Here is a 13528-nt window from a genome sequence, read left to right on the forward strand (position 1 = left end):
CGTAGAGCAACCAAATTTCACAGCTCTGCGTGCCTCTCCACACTGTTACCAGTTAACAATGGTAACACATCACAGAACAGCCTGGTGCTTGTGGGTGGTACACACTGTGAGTGTGTGTGTTTGTGTGTGTGTGTGTGAGAGAGAGAATGTATAACAGTGTGTGTAGGGTTAGAGAGATGGCTCAGTGGTTAAGGGCACCAGCTGCTCTTCCAGAGGTCATGAGTTCAACTCCCAGCAACCACATGGTGGCTCACAGCCATCTGTCATGTGATCTGATGTCCTCTTCTGGCATGGAGGTGTACATTCAGACAGAGCACTGTATACATAATAATAAGTAAATAAAATCTTTTAAAAAAAGAGTATGTGTGAGTGTATATGTGAGTGTGTGAATGCGAGTTTGCAGGACAGTATGTGTGAGGGGGTGTCTGTGTTTGAGTATAGCTCAGGCTGCTTTGAACTCACTATATAACTAAGGATAACCTTGAACTCTTGATCCTCCAGCCTTCATCTCGCAAGCACTGGGATTCCATGCACCCATCACCACATTTATCACTTTATTTTTTTTATTTTTTAATTAAAAATTTAATGCAAATTATTTAATGCATAAAGATGTGGTCTTATTTATGGCTGATCTGGACCTCACTATATAAACCAGGCTGACTTTTTTCCCCTCTTTGTTATTTTATGTGCCTTGATGTCTCTGTGAGGATGTTGGAACCCACAGAACGGGAGTTACAGACAATTGCAAGCAGTCATATGGGTGCTGGGAATTGAACCCGTGTCCGATGGAAGAGCAATCTGCTCTTAACCGCTGGGCCATCCCTTCAGCCCCCAAGCTGACTTGCTTGGAATCTGCTTGCCTCTGCGTCCTGATCAACGTTTTAAAATTACATTTTCTTTCTTTATTTATTTGGGGGAAAGCCCAACCCACTGTGTTTGTGCAGCAGTCAGAGAAGAACTTTCCAAGGGCTGTTAGTAATTTTCTACCATGTGAGATCTGAGGATTGAACTCAGATCTTTATGTTTGGCCACAATCATCTTTACCCCTGGGCCATTTTGAGACAGAATGGATCTTCCAGTGTAGCCTGGTCTAGTCTGTTTCTCACTGTGTAGATCAGGCTAGCCTGGAACTTTCTTCGCCTCTATGATTCCGTGGTTTATTTATTTACTGGCAGCCTTCTCCACGTGTCTCCTCTGCTGTTTCCTACATACGTACATATGTGTGTGGTATCCCCCTCGAGGCAGAGGCTTTAGCAGTGAAGCTCCCATCAGCCCCAGGGAGAAGACAGAGAAACAGGGCTGGAGCCTAGTTCGGCCATTTCCCTGACATCCTCTAGGGGGCATGATATCATCTTCTGCTGAAGGAAGAGATCTGAGCAAAGTGAGGGGAGCTTGAGCTTCCTGGCTGCAGTTAGTTTTCTCTTGAGGAGACTGAGGCATGGCGAGGGAGAGTGGGGTTAGACACATCGTATTTGCTGTCTGTTTTGCTGTCCTTGCTAAGGACAGGAAACTCCTACCAGGCCTTTCCTGACCCAGGCTCCTTCCGTCTTCCTCTCTGTCTTGCTGTTGTTGCCTGGCCTGCCGTATCCTTGGCTTTACTTCTCCCAGTGCTGGCTGAAGGTGGGATGCAGTAATAAGGGAATGGTTGAATGAATCAGCGAGGGTAATAAAGGAGTGGTCACAGATGCCACTTCTCGTCTGTTATTGTAGAAAAAGGGCTCTTGGTCAAACGCAGAGACTTTCTCGCCACCGTGTGGTGCCAAAGAGTGGGCGAGGTCCCGAGGGTCTGACAGGCCTCCCATCCTCTTTTTTGACCTGTCATAGTGAGTCTTTTTTGCTCTGTGTGTGTTGTTGTTGTTATTTGTTTTGTTTTGTTTGAGACAGGGTTTCTATGTGTAGCCCTGACTTTCCGGGACTCTCTTTGTAGACCAGGCTGTCTTGGAACTCAGAGATCCACCTGCCTCAGCCTCCAGAGTGCTGGGATCAAAGGCGTGTGCTACCACTGCCTGGTCTTTTCTTTCTTTTTCTTTTTCTTTTTTTTAAAGGTTTATTTATTTATTATTTATACAGTATTCTGCCCAAATGTGTGCCTGAAGGTCAGAAGAGGACACCAGATCTCATTATAGATGGTGTGAGCCACCATGTGGTTGCTGGGAATTAACTCAGAACCTTTGGAAGAACAGGCAGTGCTCTTAGCCTCTGAGCCATGTGGACATTATTACAGAGATCAGATAAAGAAAGTGTTTAGAGAGATTAGACATAATATCATAAGATATAAATATTCTACTTATTATAGGAAATACAGGCAGATAATATCCCTTCCTATTCTCTAATCATCGCATAGACTATGATGGGAGAGAGAGAGAGAGAGAGAGAGAGAGAGAGAGAGAGAGAGAGAGAGAGAGAGAGAGAGAGAGAGACAGGCAGACAGACACACAGACAGAGACAGACAGACAGGCACACACACACACACACACACACACACACACACACACACACAGAGAGAGAGAGAGAGAGAGAGAGAGAGAGAGAGAGAGGGAAAGAACTCATCCCTGTGCACCTTGAAGATGCTGTCCTGAGAAGTTTTTGCTTTCTTTGCCAAAGCCTGCTACCGTCACCTGCTCTCTGATGAAAATTTGGGCCACACCCCCTTCCACTGCATACCTTGAACTTCAGGGACACATATCAAGTCCTTTTCTCTTTGCTTGGAACTAGAAGCTGATCTTACCCCTTCTGTTTTGAAATGTGGCTTCTAAGCCTAGCCCCACCTCCAAAGGTCTGCTTTTGGAAAAAAAAATCTTCCTTTAATCATTATGCTTTTAAGGTACTTATTTTGAAATATGTTACATATTTGTGTGGGGATCCCCCTTTGTACTGTCTTAGCCAAAACTTATGTTTTTGTGTCTGGTTAAAGGTGCATTCCATGACTAGCAGAAGAAAGAAAACTCTCCAGTGGCGCTTTGACAGAGGGCTGCCTCCCTCCCTCAGCCTTGTCTCTCTTCTCTTCCACTTCCATGGATGGCTAATAGTGATGAAAGATGAATATACCGGGGGATGGCACAAAGGAGCTGATATGCAGGAGACACATTCTATCACCTGTCCCAAACAGGAGCTTTCCAGCTCCATCAGCACCTGCTACAAATACCGCTGCCATGGCATTATTGGGCATTCTATCAAGTTAATGATTCCCTTTAAAATTTTTCTGAGTAGAAGTTACATTTTAGTAGTATGAGAGATTTTGGGGTAGCTTTATTAATCTGTGGCTTTTGGCATCCTCTGATTATCACCTTGGAAAATAAAGTTTTTTTTTTTTTTTAAATTGTCACTGTTCTGTTATCTCTATAGTCAGAACTCAGGCCCAATAGAGAAGGTTTTTGAACAGGAAGGAGAGCAAAGCTGAAAGTAAATTTGGACATGTTGCAGTAGCTCATTTCAGGGACACCAAGAAAACTCTTCCTGCTTCAGGGATTCCTACAATACCTTTGGATCTGAAAGGCAAGCATTCAGTCTGATGAAGGTCTGGGATAAGTTTGCCACCAAGACTTCCAGAGAGTTCAGTGACGGCCTGTTGGAAACTAGAGCTTCGTGGAGGATGGAGAACACCAGAAGAGGCTGGCTTATTTTGTGTGCCTGTTTTGTTGCTGAGACTGGCTCACCATGTAGCCCAGCTTGCCTCAGAGTCACTGTGATGCTTCTGCCTCTGCCTCCTCAACACTAGGATTAAAGGCATGAGCCACCATGCCTGGCTCCTTCACAACTCCTTAAAGGAAAGGATTCTATGCTTTGATGGTTCCTTGAGGTGGACTGTCTGTTGGCAAATCTGGGACTCCTGTAACTTTTAATGAAATAAGAACATGCAAGTATAAGGAATCAACAGAAACTTATATTTTGAAGAAACCTGAATTTTTTTTACTAAAGGTAATGATTACATGTCAAATATTATAAAAAATAGTTTAGTATATTTCCTTGAAAATGCTGTAGGCTTTTTCTTGTTGTGCAGTAAAATAGTTGATGCATAAGCAGTTCTTACAGTTTCGTTTTCTACCTGTTCCTCAGTAGGCCATTTTAGATGGTTCCTAAAAAAACAAAACAAAACAAAACAAAAACCCATTATTTTAAAAGAGAAGTAATAACATATGGTATATATTAACATATGTGTTATTAATTTTAACTTTAAAAATATTTCAGGGTTTAGATAACAAGGTAAAAGTAACATAAAATGATTTTGAAATTTACAGATTTTACATAATACTTTCTTAGTCAAAATGTATACAGAGTTAGGATGCATGTATAGTTTTTTGTGGTCTTTGTAGATAAGTTCACAATTTTATTTAGAAGACTGTGATGATACTGTTAAAAACAAAGTATTAAATCACAATGGAAAGTCATAGAAAATTAGTGTTTCAATGAACATATGGGAACAAGTTTGTGTGAATTGTAAATATTTATTTAATAGCAAAGTGGAAGCCACTGACACTTTCTTGTGTATGGTGAAAGTCATGGAAAAGACTCAATAACCATATACTTTACTAATGATTTGAAAATAGAATTTTCTTTCTTTTTTTTTTCTTTCGGCTTTTGAGACAGGGTTTTTCTGTGTAGCCTTGGCTGTCCTGGACTCTCTTTGTAGACCAGGCTGGCCTTGAACTCACAACATCTACTTGCCTCTGCCTCCTGAGTGCTGGGACTAAAGGCATGTGCCACCACGCCTGGCTAGAATTGGTGAAATATCAAAAGAGGGACAGTCAGAATGACTGTGGAAGATAATGGAAAATCAAGCCATTTAATGAATCAGTCACAAAGTGTACTTAGTCAATGGCCTTTTAAGTAGTATTTATTGTACTATTAACAATTTTTGAAACAAATTATTATTGTTATTATTATTATTATTATTATTATTATTATTATTATTATTACAATTCTGGAGACACAACGTCAGACATACCATGGACTTGTACAACTTGTGTGTTGCTTGTTCACCTATTGTCCCTTAGCTTCAAGTCCCAATCCTTCTCCCTCTTCACCATATGTCTCTAGCTGCAAGTAGACAATAGTGGTCTACAGGAACTGAGCTTCTTCCTTTCTTCTGGACCCTGATTGGTCTCTGCCACTAGAAGGTAAGCCAGTCGTGGCTCCGCACCAGAAGGTAAGCCAATCATGGCTCCCCACTAGAAGGTAACCAGTCATGGCTCCCCACCAGAAGGTAAGCCAGTCGTGGCTCCCTACACCCCAGCTATTGACGTTAGCCTCCCTGTGCTGCTGTTATTACTCCTAGAGCCAGCATCACAATGATGTTTCCTTTACACCTCTTTTAAAATCCAGTCCTGGAGTCTTTGTTTAAGTATTTCAGTAGCCTAAATTACTGTCTCACTTCAGATTGTTCTGCAGTCCTATTAATGTTCCCTATGCAATACTTCCTCTTTATTAATTTGCCCCAAGTCAGAAGTTTTTATCTTTTAAATCATTCATAAACTGATTACTATCTGCTGGCCCTTTAAGCTCCAACTTAATTAGGATTTAGTCAGAGACTTATTCTCCTTTGAAGAGTTAAAATCAATTCAAATGCACTTTCTGTACCTATACTATATAAACTATATACTCTTCTAGGTGTTCCAAGTTTAATGAAAAATATATTTTGAATATAAATTCAATTTAAGTACATAAAGGACTCTGGTAGTTATAGGAATGAAGAAATCCAGGAAGAGGGGAAAGCATTTCACGGAATGGAAAGGAAAAAGGGAAGCTGACTAGAGATAGAAAGTTTGAGCCAAACCCAGAAAAATGCTGAGAGAGATAGAGAGACTTGAGAAGTAGATGAACGCGGCCTGGATGGAGGGAGTAGTGGAGTTGAAAGGATGAATGTATTTACATATTGTTTATTTTCAGTGCTGAGGTTGAACTCAAGGCCTTACATATGCTAATAAGCCTACCATTGAGCTATACAGTTGTCTGGGGGAAGGAATCTTTAAATCAGTTTTTTTTTTCTTCTTAATTACATTTTGTGTGTAGCTAGGCTTGGCAGTTACTGTTAATCACCATATGTTCTTGAGCTTTAAAAAGCGAAATCTAGCCACATGCCTTTAATCACAGCACTTGGGAGACAGAGGCAGGCAATCTCTGAGTTTCAAGGTCAGCTTGGTCTACAAAGTGATTCTAAGACAGTCAGGACTACACAGAAAAGCCCTGTCTCAGATTCCGCCCCCGTCTTGCCAAAAGTGAAATCTAATAACAGTTTAGAAGGTAAAGGTGAATGGATTCATGAGGAAAGGCTTTGGAGGTTAATGCAGTGGATGCAGGGAGGAGTACACAGCAAGGACACTTTAAACAGGGACAGATATGGGACACTATGGTCTGTCTGTGAAGATGGTGAAGAGCTCATGATGGGTGTAGAGTTCAGAGAAAAGAACAAAGTCTAAGTATGAAGCGGAGGGGTCAGGAAAGCATGCTGTCGTTGACCAAGATGAAGTAGTGTGTGCAGGAAGTAAATGAGGGCTTGGCACTGACAGTATTCAGTTAAAAATATGCCTTTTCCTACTCCCACATCTCTCTTTGCTCCGAATTTTCCTTAGAATTGTAGACATTTTATGCAACACTCCCAGATTTTGAGAGGCCTAAAAGATTTTTGAAAAAATGGCTAAACCCTCAGTATAAGAGACACACACTTAGGCAGATCCAGGGAGTATCGGGGGCTGCATTCCCTTCGGAGGTAACATGATGTTGTTCCCTAGCAACCCACCCGGATGGTCACTGAAACTATGGCCAAAGGCCACATAGCCAGTAGGCTGCCAGAACCAGGTATGGCCTTGGTGCCTATCTCAGGGTTATAAAGTCACTTGAATAGACTTAACAGGTAGGAGCACAGCTACCAAGAAGAGCCCCACCAGAGGTAGCGTTGCCTAGCGACTGACCTGAAGGGTCTTACTGGAGGTAGAGTTGCTAAGAGACCCAGTTTTATGGCCACATTCCTTTCTGCCCATCAGAGACAGGGTTACTAAGAAACCAGACACCTGGTTTCTTGTAGAAACCTGGACAAGGTAGTGAACAAAGAGAACAAAGAAAGCTAAGCCATGGGCGGTATTAACGCCTTTTTCTGAAGCCTGTCACCTTTAGACATTAGACCTCCGTATGTTAATCAATAGGTGCTTGCCAGGCTGGAACTCCCCTGCTTTGGGGTGCTGGGAGGGATAGGAACCTATAAATTTACCCTCAGCTCAGAGTTCAGGGCTCTTTCTGGATACCACTGTGTTGGTGACCGTCAGAACCCAGCTTGAGTCGAAAAATTAAAGGTCTTCGTGTGTATTGCACTGGTATAGAGTCCTGGTGGCCTTTTTTTTTGGGTTCTCATGATCTGGGTACAGCAGTTTCACGTCCGGCTCATGAGTGATATTTAATATCACCTAGAATCATTTTAGCTCAAACATCTTCCTCTCTTTTAGTATCTTCAAATTCACTCCGGCCACCTGTTACATCTGCTCCTAGCCTTATTTTCAGGAGGTCATACCTGATATTACTCAAGCCAAGCCAAGCCAACTAGAGCCCCGTGGCCATGGTTCCTGGTTCACTGATACACATATGTCCCCAATTGAGATCAGTGAGATGGCTGTGGGACTGGGCTGTTGGGTCTGCAGAGGAGGCTGTCTGGTGCATCGTGTTGGCTGCTGGATTATATAACATCAGCACAGGTGTGTGTGAAAGACTGGGAAAAAGAGCCAGGTGGAAGAGCGCTACCACTAAGTAGAGCAGAGCCAAGAAGTGAGGAGCACTACCAGAGTTCTTCACTCTGCTGTGGCAGAAACCAGAGCACTTCTGGGTTTCTTCATCAACTGGTTAGCCGTGTAAGCCATTCCTCAGCCCTTCGTAACGTCTGAAGGGTTCTGAGGTCATCTGCACTTCTCCTGTATCCCAACATATAATGGCAGCACCATCTCTATAGAGTTACTTTGTCTGCCATTAAACTTGGACTTCTCTTTGCAGGTCCCTGTGTGTTAGACACAGCTGCCGTGCCAACAGGTTTTTTTTTGCTTAGGAAGCACCTGCTGGCTCCTGGGATCTGGAGACATAAGATTACATACATATGCAATGAACTGGACTTACCTGTGGCTGTGTTCAAAATGAAAGCTGCAGCCACAAACACTTCCAAGATCAATAGTCTTCCCACAAGACAGCATGTTACTACAGCCAGGATCCTGACAGGTGTACCCACAGAGGACGCTTGGCTGTGGCCACTGCTGCCGCCGCCACTGCTGCTGCTGCTTCCACCTCCACTAGGGATCGTCTGTGCTGACAGGCTGAAGGTTCTAGATTCCACTCGAACAGTATTATCCAGGATAAACTCAATTTTATAATTTTTTCCTAGGGTGGGAAAACATTGTAGTAGCTTGTTTTCAATCAGTTCCCATTTAGTTTTTATTGGCTTCAAAATCGTGACTAATTTCTAATGAAGTATTTTTTTGTAAATGGAGCCAAATGGCACAGAGTGCAGAGAGAAATAAAAATGTTTTCAGGGGGCTGGAGAGATGGCTCAGTGGTTAAGAGCACCGTCTGCTCTTTTAAAGGACCCTGGTTCAATTCCCAGCATCCACATGGCAGCTCACAACTGTCTGTAACTCCAAGATCTGACACCCTCACACCAATGCACATAAATTAAAATAAAATAAAATATTAAAAAAAAGTTTTCAGGAATTCAGTCTGTGAATAACCACAGGCCTGGGAAGCAGTATTGTCCCTAGGCAGGTAGATCTGGGATGTGCAAAGGGCTACCTCAGCAAGCCACAGGGTAAACCAGTAAGTAGCCATCCTCCATGGTTTCTGTGGCCTGTGGCAGGTTCCTGCTTTAAGTTCCTGTTCGGACTTCCTTAAAAGATGAGCTATTCTCTGCACTGAAAAGAAACTTCCTCCCCTAAGATGCCTTTGAGAGTAGTATATTTATTCCAGAAACAAAAAACAAAACCAACCAAACAAAAAAACCTTATGATTCTTTATAGCAACTGGTTTGTGGAGCTCAAGGCACCACAAATCCTCACATGTACATATTTTCTCCTTTTCATTAGCTTGCAGAATGCCTACAGCCAACTTCCTAACTCATTGCTTGTGGGACTTCACTGGGCAGAGGTCTGAGTTATCTCCTCTCCACAGAAGCCAGTTTATCTGTGTACAGATAAGAGGAAGCACTCCCTCCTGTCTCTAGAAAGTGACCTTTAAATACCATTTGGCAAAAAGGTGTGACTAACCTGGTTAGTAAGCTATTCCAAAGCTGCCTCTAAATTAACAAGAGGCCCGAGAGACAGGCAGGGGAGATATCCTGAGGCTGTCCCTTTTCACAGCCCAGGGCTTTAAAATCCCCTTAATCTGTCCTCTTGACCCCAAGCCTTTTGTCCTTTCTTCAGTTCTCCCAGGCATTTTTCTTTTAAATCTCTTTTTGTCAGCTAGCTTGGACTCTCACCTCTAGACTAAATGTATGAGACTTAGTACATGGATTAAAACCTAGTTCTTTGTTTCTTGGCTGTCTCACCTTGACAAAGCTCATTTGACTACCTAGCACTCTTGGCTACCTAGCATGCTTTCAAGTCTTGCCCTCACTGGCCCCCCCCCCCAACAGCTGCTGAAGCTGAGGCTCATTCCTGCAGAGGAGCGGGGGGGGGGGGGGGGGGGGAGAACTTGGGCTTCCTTCCCCCACAGCAGTAGAAGATCCTCCCTCGGAGAGCGAGTGTAAGAACCTGACTTTCCTACCCCCAAGAACACACCGGCGCCCACATTTACCCCTGTTCGATTCTCAGCCCTTCCAGCCAGCTTTCCCAGAGCTCAGAAGGGGAGGCACGCTTGCCTGCCTAGCTTCTCATGGACATCAGAAGGCTGAAGGAAAACGCCTTAGGGGGCAAATCCAATAATCTTTGAGCTCATGTATAGATTATTCAAGTACAGTACCACAAGCCTACCTCTTCTTAAATGAAAAGTGCATATGTTAATTTTTCTGACTAAATGTTACACATTAAGTCAGAAAAAAATGGAGCAATAACAGACAAAAAAAGAATATAAATAATGATACACTTTTTATATATGATTTCAAATTATGTTTTAACTTCTCTAACCACTATTTTAATTTACTTTTTGTATATTAAATGTATTTTATAAGAGACAATTATATTCAGAAAAAGCAGAATGATCTGATTTCTATAATTTACTGACCAAAGTATTGTAGAATATTTTGTTCATTCAAAGAAAATATACATCTTTTTTACTGCAGGGATATATGAAGTTCTAATTCGGTCCACTTACCTGTTCTGTGAGGAGTGAGGTCTGTATAGTTGGCCCAGCAGGTGCTAAATGGAATTGTTGTATTTCCACTGAGGCCACCAACCTGGTTGTTACTGGAGTCCTTTAGGATGGCCTTCAAAGTAAGGGATGTAATTCCAACTGAAACGCAGTTACCCTCAAGAAAAAAGAACAGCGGAGAATTACAACAAATGCCCCGTCCTAGCTCTTAAAAAAAAAAACCCACAAATTATTTTTAATGCTTATTACAAGTTTATATTTTGACACAAGTGCCCAACCTCACAGAAAGAGATCTTGAGCATGAAGAGAAAATCACATTCATTTCAGGGAAATGTTTTAGAAACCGTAAGTCGAAGAGGCTAACCACAGGTATTGGTTCAGCATCCACGGTCACGCTGCCAGAGAGCCAAAGGTTTCCACTCGGGGAGAATGTGAGCTACAACTCACCTCAGGGTCTACTGCCTTTACTGATGGCTGCTGAGGAAAGGGCTGTCCTGGCTGTGTTGCCATTGGCTGAGCAACCACTCGGAGTGAAGACACAAAGGCCAAGTAGTGGACAGGAAACGCAGATCTTTCAACTGGCTGGGCAGTCACCTGGCATGACAGAGGGAAGCAGTGGTTTCCAGGACAAACTGCATCTTACAGCAAACTCGGACAGGCTGAGCACAGTATTTGGTCTATTGGAAACTGAAGTTTCAACATGTGAAATTGACATGACTGTAAGTTTGCCTTTAGATCAAAGCTATGATATTTTTAAAAATACTCAAAGCAAAATACATGTGGAAAACTAAGTTTTAGGAGATAAGATCATGTTCAGTGTTCTCTCTCTCTCTCTCTCTCTCTCTTGCACGTGCGTGCGCGTGCGCGTGTGTGTTTGTATGTGTATGTGTGTGTGTGTTCCTGCATGCACATGTATCTCTAAAGGCCAGAGGAGGGTGGAGGATGCAGACCGTAGAGTAGGAGGATGGCCTTTTCTACCGTGTTCTACCTTACTTGCTTGGGACTGGGCCTCTCACTTAACCTGGAACTGCTGTTTTGAAACCTGGTCAGAAAACCATTAATAATCTCCCTGTCGCACTGCCACTCCCCCACCCCCGCCCCTCAGACCAGCGTGGGGCTACAGGCAGGCCTGGCCAGGCCTAGCTTTAAATGTGGATGATTCACACAAGTTCAGATCCTCATGTGTGCTCATTGGCTGTATGTCAGCTTGACAGAAGCTGGAGTCCTTTGTGAAGTGGGAGTCTCCGTTGAGAAAGTGCCTCCATAAAATGGGCCTATAAGAATGTTAGTCAAGGGCTGGAGATTGGCTCAGTGGTTAAGAGCACCGTCTGTTCTTCCAAAGTTCCCGGGTTTGATTCCCAGTACCCACATGGCAGCTCACAACTGTCTGTAACTCCAAGATCTGACACCCTCACACCAATGCATATAAATTAAAAAAAAAAAATTAAAAAAAAGAAGAGTACTGGTTGTTCTTCCAGAGATCCTGAGTTCAATTCCCAGCAACCACATGATGGCTCACAACCATCTATAATGAGATCTGGCCACCTCTTCTGGTGGGCAGGCAAAAAATTGTATACGTAATAAATAAATAAATCTTAAAAAAAGAGAAAGTCTGTTGAGCGTTTTCTTGATTAATGATTGGTGTGGAGGGCTCAGCCCACTGTGGGTAGCGCCAACCCTGGGCGTCGGCCTTGAGTGGGATAAGGAAGCAGGCTGGGAAGCTCAGAAGAAGTGAGCCAGTAAGCAGCATGCCTCAACAGCCTCTGTTACAGTGCTTGCCTCCAGGTTTCTGCCTTCAGATCCTGTCCCGACTCCCTTTCATGATAGACTACAACTGTAAACTGAAATAAACTCATTTCCCCCCCAAGTTGCTTTTGGCTGTAGTGTTTTATCACAGCAATAAAAACCCTAAGAAACATGCCTGCACTGTAAGCACTCTGTCTGACTCATTGAGCCATAGACCAACCTTCTTAAGTTTTTTCTTAAACTACATTATTACCGTTTTAGTTAGCCCATAAGATGAATTAGAAAGACAGGCTATCTAAATTTCTGTTTTGAAATATAAAGAGGGTCCTAATTCTTTTTAAAATCACCACCATTTAAAAAAAAAAGATAAAATACATTTTTATTCTATTTGTGTGCTCTTACCTTAAGCCAGCCAGAATCAGTTGTTTGGGGAATGGGACTGGTAATAGACATGGAAGAAATATTGAGCCCAAGGATAGTACTAATTTTCCCTAGTACGACAGCTTGCCCAAGAGAGCCAGTAATTTCCTGGAGCTCAGACAACTGCATTTGACCTATGAGGAAAAAGCATTAGGTCATTTGGATTGCAAGAATATAGAGAACATGAGAAAAAATTTGGCTTCAGTTTTGTTTGTATTCTTCATCACATTATAGACTACTAATACTTTAGTACCTGAAGAGAAGAGATAGTCATATTAATATACTAGAGGGAATGAAGAACTCAAGAGAAAGTTGTAAAATAGAATCTAAGGAAGAAATAGGAAACAAAGGCAGAATGGACAGGACACTCTCCACAGTTGAGTGGAGAGTGGGGACTGATTTTCACACGAACTCTGTTGCCCCATATTTGACCACGTCCCCTGGAGGGGGAGACCTGGTGGCACTCAGAGGAAGGATAGCAGGTTACTAAGAAGAGACTTGATACCCTATGAGCATATACAGGGGGAGGAAATCCCCCTCAGTCACAGTCATAGGGGAGAGGAGTAGGGGGGAAAGCAGGAGGGAGGGAGGGAGGAATGGGAGGATACAAGGGATGGGATAACAATTGAGATGTAATATGAATAAATTAATAAAATATTAAATACTGAAAAAAAGAAACAAAGGCAGAGAAACACACACACACACACACACACACACACACACACACACACACACACAGACTGAAAGTACAATGAGAGAGTGTGCCTCGTGGTTTAAACTTCCCCATATCACTCATTGTCAGCAGTGAAGCACTGTCAGCCTTTTCTGTCACCGCACATTACTTTTCCAGAAGAGAATATGTTTAGAACAGAAGTCTAAGAAGCACCCACCCATTAATAACTTGCTAAAGCTATCAGGTTTCTAACAACCCATTACCTTCTTTGGACATCTGGCAAAATTAGTGGTTACTGAAATAGATCGGAATCTGGCTTGCCACTTTCTACTTTATTCTGCACAACGTTCTGCAGCATTGGCCAATAAGCCTACATGACGTATTGGAGGCCACACTCAGAATTTTCAGGTCAGTTTG

General features: G+C 42.8%; 1 protein-coding gene across 1 annotated transcript in view; it reads right to left on the reverse strand.

The window, feature by feature from the left end:
- Window positions 1-3881: 3881 nt before the first annotated feature.
- The window catches only part of PKHD1L1 (PKHD1 like 1), a 144008-nt gene continuing 134361 nt past the window's right edge, over window positions 3882-13528 (reverse strand). The window contains exons 74-78 of the mRNA XM_084803031.1: window positions 12421-12572; window positions 10720-10866; window positions 10276-10429; window positions 8095-8352; window positions 3882-4076 (exon numbers count right to left, since the gene is read on the reverse strand). Coding sequence (XP_084659157.1) covers window positions 4066-4076; window positions 8095-8352; window positions 10276-10429; window positions 10720-10866; window positions 12421-12572 — 722 coding nt within the window. The 3' untranslated portion in view covers window positions 3882-4065. The remainder of the gene's footprint in view (window positions 4077-8094; window positions 8353-10275; window positions 10430-10719; window positions 10867-12420; window positions 12573-13528) is intronic.

The sequence above is a fragment of the Acomys minous genome (genome assembly GCF_964271855.1).
Source record: "Acomys minous genome assembly, chromosome: 12".
In the NCBI taxonomy this organism is placed as follows: domain Eukaryota; kingdom Metazoa; phylum Chordata; class Mammalia; order Rodentia; family Muridae; genus Acomys; species Acomys minous.